At 37.5% G+C, this 21,508-nt stretch overlaps 1 protein-coding gene across 2 annotated transcripts in view; it reads left to right on the top strand.

The window, feature by feature from the left end:
- The window catches only part of cped1 (cadherin-like and PC-esterase domain containing 1), a 333,365-nt gene that overhangs the window by 75,936 nt on the left and 235,921 nt on the right, over positions 1-21,508 (top strand). Inside the window, exons 4-7 of one of the 2 annotated variants that reach the window (XM_039761207.1) lie at positions 4,413-4,494; positions 15,492-15,573; positions 17,905-18,064; positions 18,596-18,738. In XM_039761207.1, coding sequence (XP_039617141.1) covers positions 4,413-4,494; positions 15,492-15,573; positions 17,905-18,064; positions 18,596-18,738 — 467 coding nt within the window. Of the gene's footprint in view, positions 1-4,412; positions 4,495-15,488; positions 15,574-17,904; positions 18,065-18,595; positions 18,739-21,508 lie in introns of both variants that reach the window. The other variant, XM_039761206.1, reaches the window with a different exon arrangement.

The raw sequence follows: 21,508 nt of genomic DNA, 5'->3' as shown, positions 1-21,508 counted from the left end.
TCCTCAACTAACCTGCTCTTGCCCCTTCCAAATACATCACTGACCCTCCGTTTTAAATTTAATCTGACCCTGTGGTGCAAGTCCCATCTGTTCCAGAAGTCAGTCCAATGTCCCAAAAACCTTTGCACCATGATCTGAGCTGTATATTAAACCGTCTGATCTCCTCATGCTTACCTGGTCTGACAGGTAGCATGGGAAGGACTTCCGGGACTTTGTACCTATCTCTTTAAACTTGTCACACAGAGTTGACAGCCTGCTTTTATCTGTGTAGACACATGGAGGCACCCTGCTCTGGCCAGAAGCCTGTCCACACTCCCAGGTTTCTCACTTGTGCACTTGGAAGGCATCACATTGTAAAAGACCTCTAGGTATTTTTAACACAGCTGATAAGTGAAAGAAGCAAATATTTAGTTGCGGTCAAGATCATAACTAGTCATATCAGAGTGATTTTTTATTTCTAATATTTTTTTTCTAACTATAATCCATTTGTTTTCACTTAAAAGATTTTGCTACAGTATAAAATGCCTGCCTTCACATTACTAAAGTGGACTTTTCTGTTAAAGAAGGATAGACTTTTAAAATATCCACCATATAATGAATCAAGAAAAGTTGAAAGGCTTTGTACTTCTACACATACAGCTTTTATCCAGCACATCCTTTTTGTTTTTCCTTTTATGTAAACCACATGGAAAACTGTTAAGTAGTGGCATAAAGTTAAGAAACAGATGCATGCACATTCCTATATTATTTTAGAAAATGTGTTAACAATTAAAGGGAGTAAACCTTTGAGTTGTCAGGTTCAAAAGTCTGTGCTCCAGATGTCTTCTAAATTGCAATAGTCAAATGATCTCGGCCCCCTGGTGATAGGTTGTTATGAAAACATTAAAGACAGTCATTTGGATGGAGAAAATGAATGAGGAATGTAGATTTTGAAATCCAAGAGGTACGACTCAGTTCTTCAGGGTCAAATATAATGCATTTTTACACACATGTAGAAGCTGCTGGCCTCTGTAATTTTGCTGATCAAGGATTATTTTCTTATAGAGATTTGAATTGATAATTCATGAGAATCAAAGTCTCGTTTTGGTTCTGTCTACTATACCAATTTTTTCCTTTTTCAGTTCATGATGTTTTACAGTGGACTACAGCCCTATATGGGTTGGTTCCTGTCTTGTGCTTTGGATCCCATTAACTCTGAATTGGACTGTGCAGATTTAGATTTGAGAATGTTATTCTGTTTAAACCTGTGATTTTTTTCAATGAAGACATATTTGTTTTTTTACAAGTATAGTATAATTTGTGAAGGGAAGTAAGTGTAAAGCACAATTCGGTACTTATTTACGTGGCAAAATGTTTTTCATTGCAAATATCCTGTGTTTGCCACTGACTTTGTTCCCCAAATATATTCCTGTAAATTTGACGTGTTAAACTTTTTTTTCCAGCACCCCATGATGCTTTGCAAAGCCAGTGTAACATGGCAGAACTGTAACCACCAATGTTGGATTGGACAGCCCCTGAGTATTTAACACTGATATAACACTGATCTTAGTAGTGCGCCAAAAATTAGGAGAAAACTTACAAATACATGTAAATTAATACATTTAAATTGTCTGTTATACCAGCATTTTTATCACTCCTTAATGTAATATTGTTATTTATCAGTATGCTGCTGCTGCTTGGGATTAATAAAGTATCTATCTATCTATCTATCTATCTATCTATCTAAACACTAAACATGCATGCTGAACGAAATTGGAAATGTGTTGGTGTAATTGTGTCGTAAATGTAATGTCTTTCTGTATATACTTGTATGTGACCTGTATGATATCAGCTAACTCTATTACCCAGAGTGCTGTACAGTTAATGCAAAAAGGAAGAAGTAAATTATCAATACGCTTTACTGGTGCACTTACTTGGTAGAAGCGGCGGTAAGCAAGGAAGTGTGTCAGGAGAATAAAAAACAAAGTACTTTTTGGTTTGCAAGCCTTAGAGAATTCATACTTTTCTCCACTGTCTGCAAGAAATGTTACTGTTCTGATATTTAATGCTATTGAATCTATCTCAGGGAGGCACGGTAGCACCTTGGTCAAAACTGCTGCGTTCCAGCCCAGTTCACATTTTTGACCACAATAATAAATTCAGCACAGCCAACAGACATTTCCTTATCCTTTAGGGACACTTAAAAAACATTGCACCATTATAATCCACTCAAATTAAGTTAAGTTTGTCCTTTCCTATTGACTTCAATTTATTTCTCTCACATTGGTGAAGTTCCTGAATATTTCCGTGATTTCGCAGAACTCGAGACAGAACGAATGCAGCAAGGCTTGCTTATCGATAATAAAGAGGAAGAAAAGAAGTTTGAACTGCATGTTCTCACAAGGTCGGCGTCTTTTTGGACGTTGCTTTTTCTGCCAGTGTACCTGACTGGCCATTGTAACTGGCCTAGTGTAAATGATTTTGTGTGTGTGTGTGTGTGTGTGTGTGTGTGTGTGTGTGTGTGCACTGAAAATCAATAACTGATCAAATTGCTTTAGAAAATAAATGAAGGAATGAATATATATAGTACAATCTAGATCAAATCTAGGAGGTATACACCACGTGTATTCACACTATAACACTGGCAAACAATCATTATTGCTAACACTATCCAGCATTAAAAAAAACAACAAAATCACACAGTAAGTTCAGACCTAAGCCAGTTCCTTCATAAGGACGTTTACCTGGGAAGTGGTTGCGCACAGTAAGACGTGACAAACTGTCAAGCTTGTCAGAATCATCACTGAGAGAGTCTTGAAAAATATGTTCTAATATATCCAGTTCAGTCATACATGTACTTTTAGCCATATTTCAAAAATGGTGTGTTACATTTCAATGTCTCTATCCACAAAGATAACATAGAAAAAAAAAGGTATGTCAGTTTAGTCAGACCACCAGTCAACATCACTGAATGAAAGAGGGATCCAAGACCAGGTGACCAGCAAACACAGTTCTCATTCGTTGAGCATCACTGAATACAAATAAATATAATAAACAATAGCAAGGGACCATCAAGCAGTACTAGTATATACCTCTCCCGTATACTGGGCTGCCATACTTTGGGTTGCTTCCCTTACCCTTAACCCTTCCACCATGTGACCCTTCAGCCCAGAGTAAACAGCAGTCCTTTGCAGGGCTGACATACGCTCTCATGCTGGGTCAATTAAATAAAATTTATAAAAGTGTATTAGGAATGCAGAAGAAAACTGGAGCACACAGAGTAAACTCATACATAACTGGGAGGCGATGAGCAATTTTCCATTACTATGCCAGGGATCGGTCCTTAACTTCTGGAACTATAATGCAGCAACAAGTGTAACTGGGCCAGCTTGCTACTTTTGTTTCAGTACTACTGCTGCAAAAAAATGCAAAACAAAAAAAAAAATATTAAAATAATGTAAAAAGGCACATAAACAAAGTAAAAATCATTTTTAATAACCAGGACAGAGAAAATGTATAATGCATATTTTTTTTTATTAAGAAACAAAGAATGACAAACTGTATGAAAGCTTCCTAGGGGTTTCTTGGACAGCAGTGTCATGGGTAGACTAAGAGTCAGCGTCCAAGAAATATTTAATTCCATGATCCTGTGAATCAAAACAGACAACTAATGAAACATGTCTTTTGGAGTTCAAATATTTTGTGCAGAATAACTCATGCAGTACACTTAGTAAATAAGCGACTACGAGTTACTTTTTCAAGTAAGCTGTACTGGTGCTGCTGAAAACTGGATGGTGTAGTTGTGGTGGGCAGAGGTGCACAAGTGCTGGCATACTAGAAGGTCTTTGCCTGGTTTGATAAATTATATTTCCTAATATTAGCACCAATGATATGATCAGATTATGACAAAATCTCTGTGTGCACACCTGTGATTAATGTACATGAAATACAATGTGAATTGAAGTCACTGTTCTACTCCATAAGCAATTATTTGAAAAAGATGCAGCAATGAAATAAAGGACATTTTCTTCACTGATCAACTAATGGAAATACATCGTATCTGTTTTCAGTGGAGAACACTTTCTGGGATCCTAATTTTGATTTAAAAAACTCCCTCTGAACTAGTTTTTTATGTTAATACTGAAATACAGTAGGCAGAGGTGGACAGGAAATGAGAGAGTACTTAATCCAGGAAGAGCTTCTTCACACAAAGGTAGTAGGTGTCTAATACAATCTATCTGGTCACATGGCTGATGCAGGCTCTCTTCCGTCATTCGGAAACCTTCTGGATGAAATGTTTGAGCTGGCCATCAACTACACATATCCACCTGGGTTCTAAAGGGATTGTGCCTTATACTCATTCTGAGACAAATGACACATAATGATTATTTGCTGTATTTGGGTACTAAAACTTTCCATTTTGCCATTTGTAGGTGAATATGATTCCAGAAATTAAAGAAGCAATCGGGGACAAAGAGAAACTGTGCAACTTTGAAATACTTGACAGACTACCAGGTAGCACCATTAATGTATTTATTATCTGTTTTAATTTTAAAAGTAAAGCATTGCCTCTTGAATGGCGAGCACCTTGTTTCATTCCATGTTTAGCAGTAGTTAAATATTCTCCCTATGTCCATATGTCTTTTCACCAGCTACTCCAGTTTAATCACTTATTTCAAAAAAGGTAAGGTTAATTGGTAACTCTGAATTGGTCCATTATGAATGAGTGTGCTCTGAAATGGGCATGTGCCTAGTCTAGTTTATGTGCCCAAACCCAAAAATGAAACAAAAACAACAAGCCGTGTAGCTTCTATGAGCTACCTTTTTGATTTTTTATTAGTGTCTGCCAGAAGTGCTGGATTACCTACTCACTCACCTTAAAATACAGAACAATTCTCTCTTCTCTCCATCTGTCCTCCCATCTCCCACATCTGGCCTTTCTTTCTCCCACAAATAGCACTCTTCCCCCATCTCCCCATAATAACTCTAGACATACAAGGTTGTCTACTGTGAGACAGCTTTAACCTTCTTCCCAGTGTCATGTCTGACTAAACTCAGAATTACTTCTGTTATCAGGGATAGGTCTCAGTGCCATTTTGACACAGTGCACACTTGGCAACCCCTATAGCCACTACAGCCCCCACACATTCTATAACTCTTAAAATCTCAGGTCTTTCAGACAGCCTCTGGACTGCCATACTAGTTAAAACTAGTTAAAACCCTCACACAGATAAATCGTGATGATTCTAGAGTCACATATTACAGAGGTGTCAGCTATTTCCAAAGAATTACCCAGGGAAAGGGACATAGACCTAAAGTAGTGGAGGTGTTACTTTGGAAAAACAAGCATCCAGATATTCTTGTTGTCATGGTGTTCTTACTGAGCTGCACTTATTGCTAGCAGCAGCCAAGTTAATTTTAGTGCAAATTAATTTTTCTGTGCTGACATTCACATCAGTGCAAGCGCATGTATAATGTATTCGCTTGTAGTGAGCTTAATCTAAGTAATACATACTTTGAAACATGCTGCAAGATGTGCCATAAGTAATTCACAACAAGCACTAGTAAGCTAGCATGTAGAACATGTGTAGTATCTGATTGATTTATTGAACAAGTAAAATTCTCATGTACAGAAATAGATTTTTTTTATTTTACTTATTTTTGCCTCACCAGCCACATGTTGAGTTTGGCTTATTTGCATCTTCTGGAGCTCACAATTATTGTATGTAGTATCTAATTAATGCAGAGGTACCGGCCATTCTTACTGAACTTGCCTACTTGCCTACCTGTCACGTAAAGGAACACAGTCAGGTCCATATGTATTTGGACAGTGACCATCCATCCATCCATCCATCCTCTTCCGCTTATCCGAGGTCGGGTCGCGGGGGTAGCAGCTTAAGCAGAGAGGCCCAGACTTCCCTCTCCCCGCCACTTCTTCCAGCTCTTCCGGGAGAATCCCAAGGCGTTCCCAGGCCAGCCGGGAGACATAGTCCCTCCAGCGTGTCCTGGGTCTTCCCTGGGGCCTCCTCCCGGTTGGACGTGCCCGGAACACCTCACCAGGGAGGCGCCCAGGAGGCATCCTGATCAGATGCCCGAGCCACCTCATCTGACTCCTCTCGATGCGGAGGAGCAGCGGCTCTACTCTGAGCCCCTCCCAGATGACTGAGCTTCTCACCCTATCTTTAAGGGAAAGCCCAGACACCCTGCGGAGGAAACTCATTTCAGCCGCTTGTATTCGCGATCTCGTTCTTTCTGTCACTACCCATAGCTCATGACCATAGGTGAGGGTAGGAGCGTAGATCGACTGGTAAATTGAGAGCTTTGCCTTACGGCTCAGCTCCTTTTTCACCACGACAGACCGATGCAGAGCCGCATCACTGCGGATGCCGCACCGATCCGCCTGTCGATCTCACGCTCCATTCTTCCCTCATTCGTGAACAAGACCCCGAGATACTTGAACTCCTCCACTTGGGGCAGGATCTCTCCCCCAACCCTGAGAGGGCACTCCACTGCTGAGACAGTGACACAATTTATAATGTTGACTCTTTACAATACCACGATGGATTTGAAACAAAGCCATGAAAATGTGATTGAAGTGTAGACTTTCAGCTTTAATTAAAGGGGGTTAACAAAAATAATGTATGAGCAGACATTTTTATACATAGTCCCCCTATTATCAGGGGCTCAAAACAGTCATAAATATAATCAATATTTGGTTGAAAATCCTTTACAGTTAATGACTACCTGAGGTCTGGAACCCATGGCCATCTTCAAGTGCAGGGTTTCACTCTAGTGACACTTTGCCAGACCTTTACTGCAGCTGTCTTCAGTTGCTGTTTATTCGTTGGAATTTCTGCCATAATTTTTGTGGAATGCATGTCCATTTGGGTTGACGTCAGTTGATTGACTTGGCCTTTGAAGAATATTTCACTACTTTGCTTTAAAAAGCACTTGGTTTGCTTTCGCAGTATATTATCATTGTCCATCAGTACTGTGAAGCATCATATCAGGTTTGCAGGATTTGGATGATTCTGAGCAGACAGTATAGCCCTATACATTTCAGAATTCATCCTGCTACTTTTGCCAGCAGTCATATCATCAATACACACTGTGTGGCTGGGATTGGCTCCAGCAGACCCTCATGACCCTGTAGTTAGGATATAGAGGATTGGATAATGGATGGATGGATGGAAACTGCGCCTATTGTCCTTGTTCTCCTGAAACATCCATCTTCTAAAGTTTCTTTACCCTGAGCAGGGTCTCAAGGAAGCTGGAGCCTATTACAACCAGTATAGGCCGCATGGCAGGAACAGTACAAGCTGTTAGGTGAATAGATGTCTTTAAATTCCTGCTGTGTGAGTGGGTGCCTAAATTTGGGAGCATACATGTCTGGACCCAGAGAGGCTGACTTCCCATTCAAGAAGAGTCTCTACCATCTGCCCACTGCTGCGAGGTTAGTCTAATAAAGGTGAATGATTTTATTATATCTCCCTGAAGCTATTGGCTGCTGTACAAGTGAGTATTGTGTATTCCAAAGAAAAAAAAACTGCAAATATGACTAGGGTTTTTCCTACGGAAACTGACCTATTGTTTTCAGAAGACTTTTCTAAAGATCTAGAAATGCTACAGTGAGATTTGGCATTGCTATTGTTTATTTTGGCTTGTTTCCAATGTTTATATTTATTCAAATTTGAATTCTTCATTATAAGCCTCTAAAAATATTGTTTCTTTAGATGATTATCATGCCTTTTATGGATGAATTTTTAAAGCTGTGAGAAACAGAAATATTTTTCCCCCTGTAATATTTTTACCAGAAGGTGTTCTTTTATGTAATGTGTTTAAATGTTCTGAAGATTCTGCCTAAAATAAACAGTAGTCTGGAAGTGTTTCCATAAACTTCATTTTGAAATTTAAATATTCTCATTTTGTACTTAACTCGTTTATTCTAACATTTAAAACACATTTAATTCTGCAGCAAATCACCCATCCCTGTGCTTAAAGGTTAACCTTTTGACCACAGGAAAATATTCTTTGTGAGTCTAGCATGGGTACTTAGCAGGCAATGTAGACATGAGACAGTGGTGCAGAAAATTATAACAATTTTATAAAAGCAGAAGACATGATAATAGGGAACAAAGCTACAAATGGTCTGGAAATTTGCAGTCTACTCTGCTTTTCTAAAATATGAGGATTCTGGGTAAAGATTAAGGGAATTGTGACTAATTGATTAATGAAATGCCTATGCAGCAGAGAGAAGATGTGTTCTAGAGAGCACAAAATTAATCTGTGCAAGCTTAAACAGACATTTGACCAGGACCTAGGCATACCTTAGCAGTATTGCCTTTTACAATTGACCACTAATTTACTGTAATTATTCCTGACTCTTCAAGTAGGATCCATAGGGACTTGAGGTCATACTAAGCACCTTTTGAAAAATACTAACTGCCTGGTGGCAAATCAAAAGGCTGTGCATTTCAGAAATTACTACATTAAGTCAGTTTTCCATTTAGTATTTAGAATTTGTATGAGAACCCATTGATTAATGTATCAGTAATACAATATTTCAAACAGATCAATGATAATATAATGAAAAAGCCAAAAATTCCAAAATTGTGCCAGTTAACCAGAGGAGTATACTTATTAGAAGAACAAAAGCAGCAAATATCATATTATACTCCTCCTGCTCCACGTTGTAAGTCAGTCCTTAATTGGCGATTTGGGTGGTTATCTCATTTGCCTACCTCAGATAAACAGTCCAGCATCAGGGCACATTCCCATTTCAAATTCTATTCCCTCTTTCTCTCTCTTTTTTTCAATTCCTCATTAATTCTTCTGGCCTTTAAATCTCATACCTCAGTGGTGCTCTACTGGCCTTCTGACACAGAGCACATCTCCTGGTGGATACTTTCCTTTTCAAGTAAGTTACTGAGGCTCACTGGAGGTGGTGGCGACACTTCTCTTAAATCAAAATTGACCCAGTGGATTTCAGTTGCATATCATTTAATAATATACACGTTACATATCCAACCGCAAGCGCCTGCAAAGGATAGTGAAGACAGCAGAGAACATTATTGGGGTGCCTCTCCCGTCACTGCAGGGCATATTTTACAAACGCAGTGTCTGCAAGTCCTGCAGCATTGTGCAGGACCCCTTACACCCATCACATGGACTTTTCACACTTCTGCCATCCAAGAGAAGATATTGCAGCATCAAAGCCAAATCTGCCAGGCTGCAGGAGAGTTTTTACCCCCAAGCTGTTAGACTCCTTAACACCAGGCTGCCCCCTGGGACCTTCCACACTGCCTCAACCACCTCTAAAAACAGAACTTTTATACATGAAAACCACTGTCATACTGACCTTTAAGTATTTTGACACTCTTGATATCCTTCTGCTGTGAAACATTCTGACCTGTCGTTGTTTACAAATGTCTTAAACAACTATTATCATACACTGATAATCTCTGTATTATCTATATCTATTATTTATTATTTATTATATTACATATCTTACACATCAATATTGCTGCTATTTATTTGTCCTATCTTTGCACAATGTCTTGTCTTGTTTGTGTTTTAATTTTTAATTTTTAAATTTTAATTCTATTTTTAATTTATTATTTGCACATCATGTTGTTACACTGTGGACCCTGAGCTTCGCAATTTCGTCTATCTGTATACTTGTATATGGTTGAGATGACAATAAAGTTCACTTTAACTTTGACTTAATATAGTAATGCTAATATGGCACAGTTCCTACAAATGTATTGAATGTTGCTAAGTTTTCAATTATGACTCTTTGAAAAATCAGGTATGTATTTTGAGAACTTTCAAACTTATCCCATGACTAAACAGTGCGATTTATTATAAAATTCATTTAAACAGTGGTATTTTTCCTCCAAAGTGTCTAGATTGTGAACGGAATAAACAAGGTTGTAAAAGCGGCACAGTGGTTAATCCTGCTTCTGTACGATCTGGAGTCCTGTTTTTGACTCCCATACCCAGTTACCAAGTTGTTGTTATAATGAGGTTTGCTTTTTCCTCTCATGTTTACATGGTTTTTCCTCCACATCCTCCAGATTCCCCCCAACATCCCGTGCTGAGCTAACTGGTGACTGTAAGTTGGCCGCATCTAGATATGTGCACCAGTGGCCTCCTCAATGCACTGGCACTGCATTCAGAGTTATAGCCTGTCTTGTAAAAATAAGTTAATTTATTGAGAAATCTAATTCACGTAATAGTTAAGGTTTTTGACATTTGCTTCTCTAGTGACTTCGGAAAAAAATGAAAATGGGTCTTTTGGACTGCACAAACCGAAAAGACCATCGTCTTCCTGATATATTGTGTTTGTCATATCATGGCAAAGTGGCAAAAGGAAAAGGAAAGGACTGATATTTTGGTTAAACTGAACATACCTGTAAAGCATTACTACAGCCACCAGCACTGTTCACGCAACACGTTACTTGGCTGTCACTTTATGATGCTTAGGATATTTGAAACTGTACTGAACAGTCATCATGGAGCTGTGTAATTTGCATTCCCTGCATATTCTACTCATGCAATCTGATATCTTCAAGGAGACAGGATCTAGCAGCTGTGTCGTTCCTGCCAAAGTATTCTATTTTCCTTAAGATGGGAATTATTTAGAACCCACACTGATGATTCAGCCCCTTTTTTACCCTGCAATCCTAACCCTGACAACAGAGTACATAGTGTGACAAATTGAATATAAATCAGAATACTCTGGTAAATTGTCTGTCAAGAGGATCAGAAAAGCTGATACCTCGGGGAGATCCATGGATTCATTGAAATGAGTGTGCTGTGTTCTAAGTCAAGGCAGGTCTGGTTAGATTGCTCTCAGAAAAAAGTTGCTGTGTTCTCCTTTTAGAATGTTACTGTTAGGCGCAAAAATAAATGAGTGGTGAATCACATAGTATAAAGAACTCAGATGTATTTTAGATGGTGTGGTTATCATTAACAAGCATGTTTTTGTTACATTTTAAATATGCCAAAGGTGTGTGGGAGGGTTATTATAGCTAAGTATTCAAAATATTGTTCATTACATGAGATCAACCACTGCCAAGAAATAAAAATGAAAAACACTGAAGTTATTTACTGCGGTTCAAAGGGTACGCAGTGTTGTATTCTGTGAACATTTTTTAGATACTGCTGTTTATGGTGTCTGCCAGGTCTCAGTTAATGTGAATTGTATAGTCTTCATACTACAAAGCGTTATTTCCAAAGTATGGCGATTGAAACTGTGTAGCATTTATAAATCAAAAATATAATCTAAGCCAAATTTAACAGTGGACACCATGGAAGAAGCTGTAACCTTTTGATCCAAGGAACACAAGGAGGAAATACTGTTGCAGAGTAGCTGAAATGCTTGTTTGTTTCCTTTCAGATCACAGAAAAATGATTTTATCTGCTTCTCTTTTGAAATCATTCATAATCAGTCTGGCATTCTCATGTTTTGGTTTATTTTCACCTGCTGTTTCTCTCAACTTATGGATGGCTTCAGCCACATAGGCTCCAATACATTTCTTTAACAGGCAGTAGAAGCAGGTTAGTTTTTTCATTCCTTACATGCATGGGGTCATCTGGACCAGCTCTGATGCGCTGACCAGGAATTTTAATGGGAATACCAAGGTAAACACCACTGTAAGAAAGTATTTATGAATTGCCACAAATTCCTCAGTGTTTTGCTTCTAAAGGATGCTGTTTCCCTTTAGGAAAGCTTAACAAAGTTTAATGTAAAACAAGGGCAGTGCACTTTGCCTGGCTATGGACAACTATTTATCCTAAAATTAAGGAATAATATAATGTTAATATGACACATTAAAGCCTAAACTACTATATAATAGGCCCCAAAACAATCTGATTGGTCAGTTTGGCTTTTGTGCGGTGACAAAAGTGAGATGCACAAGGAGGAGTTAGTGCACACTGAAAGAGTTGCCTTCAAAGACAGCAGGTATAAAACCAGACAGGAGGAGAGAAAGGTGCCTCGATATTAATGACAGGGTCTGAAAAGCAGGCGTTACGGGAACACACTCAAGAGAAGGAGTGCTGCCTAAGAGACATTCGCACACGTAAATACAGAGGATAGGAGCTGAAGGTACACATACTGCAAAACAAAGCAGATATTTTTTACATTATTCTATTACCTGTCTTAGACAGGTAGCATGACTACGAAATAAGAAATATCCCTGAAATATTAATTATTTATGATCATTTATATTGTTACTATGGCTTTAATGTTCCTTTTTGCATGTATACCTTTTGCTCTATTCCTTTTTCCTGTATAATAATGCTTTTGACAATATAGTAAGATTTTTTTTTCAAAATGTGTAAAACACTTATTTATAATAAAAACAATGGGATCAAAAACTAAAGCATTAAGATAATTCCTGCTCTGTTACATTTTGAGCTCAAAAAAATGAAGAAAAAAAACCTGGTTCTTCCTGAAGTCAGCAATAATGATCCATTTTCATCTTTAATGACTTCATCTGTTGATTACTTCTTCCAATAATCTTTCTATTACTGCCACCTGTGTAAAGCAGGTGAATTTCATAAGCTAATTGTTATGATTTTTACACTGTAGGATTATTTAGTATGGGTTTCACACGTTTTGTCCTGTTTTACCCATTTCAATAATATTTAGTTTTACTGCCAAATACTTTTATCAGGGTTCATTCTGGCATTTTGTGCATTGTTTACTTTCATGCTCCATCGCCACTTTGTGTATTTTCCAAGCAGCCATGATAGGTTTCTATAATAACAATGAGGCACAGCAGTCACATGACCCCCATGTTTTTCTTATTGTGACATCACCTACTAGTGTCAATATACTGTGACCGCACAGGACCATCGCCATCCAAGGTTGTGGGCAAATTCTAAAATCTGCACAAATAAATACTTAGTGTGCTTTCTTATCGATTCCATTCAAGCCCCTGAGTTATCATTTTTTGAGCAATATTAAGGCTCTGTCACTTCGGTTGGTTTGATCTTTTGGCTATTGACTTAGGCATGTCATCTTAGGTTCATCTCAACAACAACAACATTTATTTATATAGCACATTTTCATACAAAAAGTAGCTCAAAGTGCTTTACATAATGAAGAAAAGAAAAACAAAAGACAAAATCTCCATCTTCTGGTCACCCTCTCAACTAAACTATGGTGGTTTTCTGCAGACATAGCACAATAATCATATACAGTATATTCTATCCATGCCTTTTTCAGGAGACACTTTTCAATCGGAGGGAGCCAAAGGCTGTATCGACATCATTGGGTGTAGGGCCTCTGAGAAGACATTACTTGTTTTCTAAGACTGTGTGAGGATGAGATAGAGTAGACAGAAGTTCCAGAATATTGCCCTTGGTGTTTCCGTTCATTTTTGTTTTGTATTCAGTATACTTTATATGCACATATATTGTATACACAGCAAACAACCTCATCAACTATAAGTGACTGGCTTCTACACAATGTGAACGACTGCCAATGCACAGTTTGAACTTGAATATTTTTTTTTGCCTATGCTAGGTTGCATGCTTGCCTCCTTCATTTACTTCAGAGAAATTTCCAAATCCCAACTCAGGTTGGCAGCGTGCTCAAAATGTCCATCATCGGTCATTCCAGTTTCCTTTGCTGTTCCTTTCTGCTTTATTTAAAATCTTTGTTTTCTTTCTTTTCCTCTGCATACACACATACTTGCTCTCCTGCCATAATCTAACAATATTTATTTAGAAACTAAACCTTTCCTTAATCTGTGATAGCCATATCTTTTTTCTGCATTAATGAAGATTCAAAAACAGGATCATACTAGATAGATTTACATGTGAGATTCTGTATTACTTTTGACAGATAACATGATTCTGTGTTTGCAGGTGTATTAGACACTCATGTTAACAGTGTACACTGGGCTGACATCCGACACAATAATACATTAAAATTAATTAGAAAATATATGTATGTTTAATATGCAGCTAACCTAACTTTAACAGCAATGTTTATGATGCTGAACCTTTACTTCATTAGAGGTGTATCAGTTTTCAGTCTACCTGTGACACAGTAGGAAGAAATTGCGACAGATTTTATTTTTCAATCAATAACAAGAGCAAAGTATGCTCATATAAAGATTCAAGATAGAGTATCAGTTAGTTGATATTTCCCAGTAGCTAATTCCACTTGTGTGACATCAAGTCAGACATTCCTTAAATGATGATGGAGTTTCATTCCATTCAAAATATAGAGCAATGGCTGTTTCTTTCTCATTTTACTCCTCAGGGGCTTTTACAAGCTGTGCTTGTCTTCCACCACCGACTAAAATTTGTTCGCTGAAGTGTCATAGACACAAGAGAGAAAACAACTATGCATTGGCTTTGTATTACTATGCTGCTTTTGCCTTGAAGTAACCCACATTTAAACCAGCAAATGAATGAATGAATAAGTCCCAAAATCGGCCAATGTCCACTTTGTTTCATGGTGATCAGTTTGCTATCCATGGGTGTCTAACCCAATGAAGGACTCTAAGCTAGAATCCCTTGTTCCTGTCACTTCTTCAACTTTAGAAACAACACACTTTCATTTGGCATAGCATCTTTATATAATTAACATCAACACTTTTAGAAGTAATAGTAGCAGTAGTGTTGTCATGGTGAAATTCGAATTTGTACGTCCAGCCAACATATCCGCACACTCCAGTGCCAGTACTCCAGTACATCCCCACGCTGCAGTGCCACAATTAACTACAATGTATTAAAATACAGAACTAAATTTTATTTAACAGATGAGAAATCACACTGATGTACTCGTTACTCGTGTCTCCATACTACCTTTTATAATAGGGCTGTAGATTCCACATAGTTTTTCATTTTAGGTGTGGACAGCTTAAGAAGCTTTCTCAGACTCGCAGAATGAGTCAGAGTTGAGGACTGAAGCAGCAGTCTTGTTGTCTACATTTATAGCCACAAAGCCACACTTCCTGCCTGCTTTAAGCTTTTTCCAGCTCTCTCCAAGGTTCAGTATTCTCCATAAAGGTGCCCAGTATGGGTTTGCTACACTAAAGCTGTTTATCTCTTCATACTTGCTCAAAATTGATCTCCATGATAAACGCATGTAATATTAATGCCTTGAATGATTTTTTTGAACGAAGCACAGCTATTCATAGGACTGGTTTAAAAAAAATAAAAAAGAGTCTCAAACTTGGGATCATCTTCTAACAATGTAAATGTAAACGTTTTCCTACAAAGATTTTAAAATTTTGCAACAGATTTTTTTTTGGTAATATGCCAGCATTTAAGTTACTGTTTAATAACCACCAAATACATATTTATAATTGGAATTCTGTCAAATATACTTTGAAGAACGAAGTTGGGTGGGGAACCTTATGGTTTTTGTGCCATTTGACACTTTTTGTTCATATTTTGAAAGTAAATTGGAAGGAGCATTCAAAGTGGTAAGAACTGCAGTGTAAATCACATATAACATGACATCATGCCAATGTGCTTTTCAGAAGCTGGACTTCCTATCATTCATTCATTTTGTGGGGAGGTGAAAGTCGGACCAGAGAATGCCAGTGATCATACAGAAGAAAAGAGGTTAGTGCTTACCTTTACAAGCTCAATGCATCATTGGTGATTTTACCACTATCTTAAAAATCTAACCTTGATTCTTCGATCACACAACACTCCTGATGTCTTTTTCCATTCTATTCACACGTCACTCTGTGTATTCTCAACATCTGATTTTCCATCTTGGGTTACCACTGATTCTAGATCTTTAAATTTATCAACTCTTTTCTATAGCTCTACTTGCAGGCTAATTTCTGAATCCTTATCATCATTAAACCTCTCGTGCTCCACCACACAATGTCATCAGCAAAAAAACATGCACTAGGGGAACTGGTCTTTAATCCCATGACTCAACATATCCATAATGAGATCAAAGAGGCAAGGATTTAATGAAGATCCCTGATTGGAATCTTGTCTATTACCTTGACAATTCTTCTAACCCAGGTCATCACTCCCCCAAACATATCCAAGACAATCATCACATACTTTTCTCATCTCCTTTCCATAAGCAAATCTTTTTGTTTTCCTCAGTTCTCCACTATATGCTGTCACGATGCAAAAACAGCACTAGTTGTTTCTTTGCCTGACATTAAAGCAACCTTCTCTTTCCTGAGCCATCTCTCTTTAACCTTTTCCTAAAGTACTTTTGTGCTTGCATCAGCTCGTGGCTTAATCAATGCCATGTTATAAAAGAGTAACATTCAGGTCTAACTCATCTTAATTGCACAATTGAAAATGAAAGATGTTTTCATTCTTTTTGAAAAAATAAAAATCAATTTTGTGATTGCAGGTTTTTGCCTGTTTGTGACTTCAAGATTTGCTTTTGCTCCATTGTTGCTACATATTTCCCTGTTTAAATGTTTATGATTCAGCTTTTCATCTTGGATACCTATATAAATATATGTATACTGTATATTGTGCATGTAAATACAGAATTTACAGTAGGTAGTAATATGTCTATAAATTGAAAGGTTAATACGTTGGACACTATGAAAATAAAAAAAGAACTTGTTAGATAAGTGTGCCTGAACTTTGACAGCACACTCAGCTGTTTACGTGGGAAATTAGTTAAAGGCCTAAAGTGTTCATGATAGGGCTGTGGAGAAGAGGAAAGAGAAGTACAGTTTTGGGGGGAATACAATACAGTATATAGCAAGAAATATAGAGATATGTAAAAAAAAATTCTAAAATGGCACGACTAAGAAGTAATATATTAAATGACTGAAAGAATAAGGAATAAATAGATATAAGCCATTGAGAAAGGATTAACTCTGTAAATGATGTCAGTAAGTCAGCTTTGGTTAGGATACCAAAATCATCAATTAGTAGAAATGAATACTCAAGGAGGAGGATGATCAAGTGAAGAACTATACGAACAAGAATTAAATAGAATTGTGCTAGATGCTCAAAAAGAAGAAAGCAAGAGAGTTAAAAAAACATCCATCCATCCCACTATATCCTAACTACAGAGTCATGCAGGTCTGCTGGAGCCAATCCCAGCCAACACAGGAAACAAACCCTGGGCAGGGTGCCAGCCCACCGCAAGGCGCACATGCCAAGGACAATTTTAGATTCACCAATGCACCTAACCTGCATGTCTTTGGACTGTGGGAGGAAACCGGATGTACCTGGAGGAAACCCATGCAGACACGGGGAGAACATGCATACTCCACGCAGGGAAGACCTGGAAAGCGAACCCGGGTCTCCTAACTGCGAGGCATCAGCGCTACCACTGTGCCACCGTGCCACCCAGCTAAAAAACATACATCTGAAAAATGAATTGTGAATCGTGTATATGGTATCAAAGTAGCTATGAATATATGTTGTGGGCTATTTATGTCAGTGAATGTAGATACAGACTGGATACAGACACCAGATATAACAAGCACACTGAGCGTATTAAATTAAATGAAGTGAATGTGGTCCAGAAAAAGAAGAAGAAATATCAACTGTATGTACCTGTAGTAATGTCAGAGATGTACAGCATGACAGGCAAGCAGGAAGAATTTCAAAAAATCAATACAGTACTATATACAGTATATAGTGACTATCGTATAGACCATTACTTGATGAGGAGAAAATATGCTGTGGAGTTTCTCTTAAGTCAACAAGCACACACATATTCAAATAAGCAATGTTTTGTCAAAAGCAGCAGTTTCTGTTCTATTCAGTAAGTCAGTCCATCTCATTTCTTTGCTTCCTAATATGCCATCTAGTGGTCATGTATAGGTTAGGCGTTTATAGAATAGCAGTATCTATCTATCTATCTATCTATCTATCTATCTATCTATCTATCTATCTATCTATCTATCTATCTATCTGTCTGTCTGTCTGTCTAATGCTAATTATTAATTTCAGGTCCATGGCACATGTGCCTCTGCAGTCTTTAACAGAGCAAGATATGTTCTCCATTATCAAAGTATATGTTCTGATTACCTCATTTCCACCGCTGACTGCATTTTTTCATTCTACTGTGCTGGTGATCAATGAAGTTGATAAAAGCAGCTATGCTATTAAGGTAAGTTGAGTAAGCAATATCAGTTTTTCCAGTTATTAGTACTGGAAGCACTGCTTATAAGATAGGAAATTAACCCATCACAGGGTGTAGCCATATACAGTTAGTATACATTAAGCCTGTCTTATCTTATACCTTAAAAGAGACACACTTTTGAGTATTCCTTAAGATAAAAACAGAACAAATTCTAATTAGACCTGTGACATTGTCATTGGGAAGCTTTGCTGACCTAAAATAGACAGGGAATGTTTAGATGTATTTAACTACAGGTATTTCTATGAAAACTGAACACAATTTATACTGAGTGCCGGAAGACATTGTACTGTATATGTATTTTGTATAAAATATTACCTACAAATGTCTGGCATTTAATTGTAAGAATTTTTTTACAAGAAAATCATGATCCTTCTGAATGAAAGAGACATAATAATAGATACTGAAAAAAAACTATAAAAAAACATAATATACTGGAAATCCACACTCCTTGATTAGTCATACATTACACTAAAATTATAAATGTTATATTTTTAACAGATACATACATTTTTTGAGAGTCACTTTGGAATGGATGCTTCAAGCCATGCTTTGGACAACATGAAGAAAATAATATCAATGATGTTAATTGCTGCAGAAATGGCTAGTCAAACATCAGACAGAAGAATAAAAAATTTAACAAGGTTGGTATGCCTCAGATTACCTTATGTCCCTGTTGTTTATAAAGTTATTTTCATGCTATTTTAAACAGATAAAGGTTTAACAATGTCATATATTATATTATACAATGTATAATAATGAACAAATGTATAATGTAGAAATTATATGAAATGCAGAGTATTTATTCAGAACATCTTTATTTATTAATCTCCCATTCTCTAACTTATCTTTCATGCCCTTCACCCTTACCTATCACTGTTTTGATCCCAAAAGTTAAGAATGTGCCCTGCGGTGGGCTGGCGCCCTGCCCGGGGTTTGTTTCCTGCCTTGCGTCCTGTGTTGGCTGGGATTGGCTCCAGCAGACCCCCGTGACCCTGTATTCGGATTCAGCGGGTTAGAAAATGGATGGATGGATAATGGATGGATGGAAGTTAAGAATGATAGCAGTAATAAAAGTAAGCTTTACTGTTGCTGTAGAGGCTGAAATTAAAGAGCCATAACCATAGAAGACATTTATGTCACCTTTGCTTGCCTTATATTGTCCTGCCAGATACTGAAGATTGTTTGATCTTCTTACTATTCTGTACACTCATGAAGCTCACGTATCTTTTTCACTCCTGCTTTCTTTACATCCCTCCCTTGGTCTATCCATGAAGTTCATTTAAATCAATCAAGAACCCACCTTCTCTATCTCAAATCTGAATGTGCTTTCCACATTACTTTTCTCATTTCATCTATTCTGCCTCAAATGCACTGATCACGATTCTACCACTGGCCATCTCATATTGTCACACAACACTAACCTTAAGATTAACATGACCATCAGGATAATACATGACCAAGGCTACTGTTGGATGAGTGTAAAAATTACGAAGGTGGATGGATGCCAGCTGTTACTTTAAAATGTGTTCCTCTGCTACAACATACGGCTGTTTTCATTGTACTAGTTATTGTTTTTATAGCTCTTTATTCTCCAGTGTTTGTATTCCTTAGTCCACTTGAACCAAACATTTTTAACAGTTCCTTTATTTGCAACCAAGAAATCAACAATCAACAGCCAAAAGGTAGCTTGTAATAAGATGTTAAACTCCAAGTGAATGTGCTGTACCCCTAAACAAAATTATATGCTTAAAGGTTATGAAGTCAAAATGAAAAGAAAAAAAAGTTTATTCCACAGTTTAAAGAATACATGCTATACCCCTGCAACCCCACTGTGTAGGTCCAGCGGGAGACTGGTGAGAACTGTTTCTTTATATCTATACTGAGTGGAGCCCAGATTTTTCGCTGAGAGGACAGAAAATCAATTGGGCTAATTTAAATGAAGCTAGGCTGAGTCTCCATACTGTATTATAAGAGGGGTGTAACGTCATAGCACTAGTGAAAGTCCATATAAGAGAGACGAGACTGATTCCAGGATCAAGAGACATGAAGCAAGATCACAAATTATTCTATTCAATTTAAAGGGAATTTAAGGGAATTTGTTAGGTTGATGTCAGCTTTTGGGTTGCCAGATATGTAGGAGTGCAACCTTTTATCTTTAAGAATCCTGGCCTAGCACCCTCTATTTGCATGTTCTTACTGTGTCCGTATGGCCTTTCTCCAGGGACTCTGTTTTCCTCCCAGATGTTGATCGAGATTTACACATCTAAACTGACTCAGTGTAAGGGATGGTGTCCAGAAGTGAACTGGCATCTTATTCAGAACTGATTCTTGCCTTGTGCCAAATGTTAACAGGAAGAGGCTTTAGTCCATCTTGACCCTGAATAAGAATCACAATTATTTGAAAATGAATTAATGTATTTTTTTTTTAGGAATGGTTGGCTTAAAATTTATGGAGTATACATTTCTAACCACTAAGGTTTTTTTTATAGAAACTAAAATCAAAATTGAATGTATTAGAGTGTACAACTGTCAACATTATAAACAGGCTTAACTACAAAATCCTGCTCCATGTTTGAAACTAAATCTGTCTTTGATTGTTCGCCAAACACAGCACACATTTACAGGTAATTGGAAAGGGTACTTATTTCAGAGAATGTATTACGTCATTTCAATTCAGGGTTTTTCTGTATACTGTCCTTAACAGAAGGTCAGCTCAGAATGCTACATAGTCTGTCATATGTAAAGAAGTACATAAGTTTAGTTAGTGAATATTTAATAACAAATGTCGTATGCTTAAAAAATGCTTAAGGCCAGTTGAGAGCAGATAAAAAATAACACAACCTCAGTATTATATGCAGATTAAAGAAAAAAACTTTACCTCAATATGTTCTAAGCTCTTTTTTCCCCCCACAACTTCATAACATAACATGATCTCATAACACGGAGAAGCTACATAAGAAAGGACAGAGTAGGCTCCTTTTTCTTAGTAGACTGTGTTCCTTTAATGTGGGCAGTGACATCTTGCACAACGTCTACAACTCTGTGATGGCCAGTGTGATTTTCTACACTGTGGTGTTCTGGGTCAGTAACTTTACTTCAAGATATGCCCACTGAATCACCATACTAATTAAAAGGTGAAGCTCAGTTATAACACCCCCTGGAGGGAGTGGCACACGAGAGAATTAAAACAAAACTGAATGAACAGTCTGGCACGTCCTCTCTCTGACACACAAACAATGAACACGTTCTGTCACTGCATTATTAAGCAGACGTGTGTCAAGAATTGCTACTGGGCTGCTTTATACCAACAGCATGCCTGAATAATGCTTCACTGGGACTGACAAGTCAGAAGATTTCTGCCTTTTTAAATTTTCTTTAAAAATCTATCTATCTACCTAAAACCTTCTGTAA

Source organism: Polypterus senegalus, chromosome 8, assembly GCF_016835505.1.
Source record: "Polypterus senegalus isolate Bchr_013 chromosome 8, ASM1683550v1, whole genome shotgun sequence".
In the NCBI taxonomy this organism is placed as follows: Eukaryota; Metazoa; Chordata; class Cladistia; order Polypteriformes; family Polypteridae; genus Polypterus; species Polypterus senegalus.
This window is presented reverse-complemented; position numbering and strand designations above follow the sequence as displayed.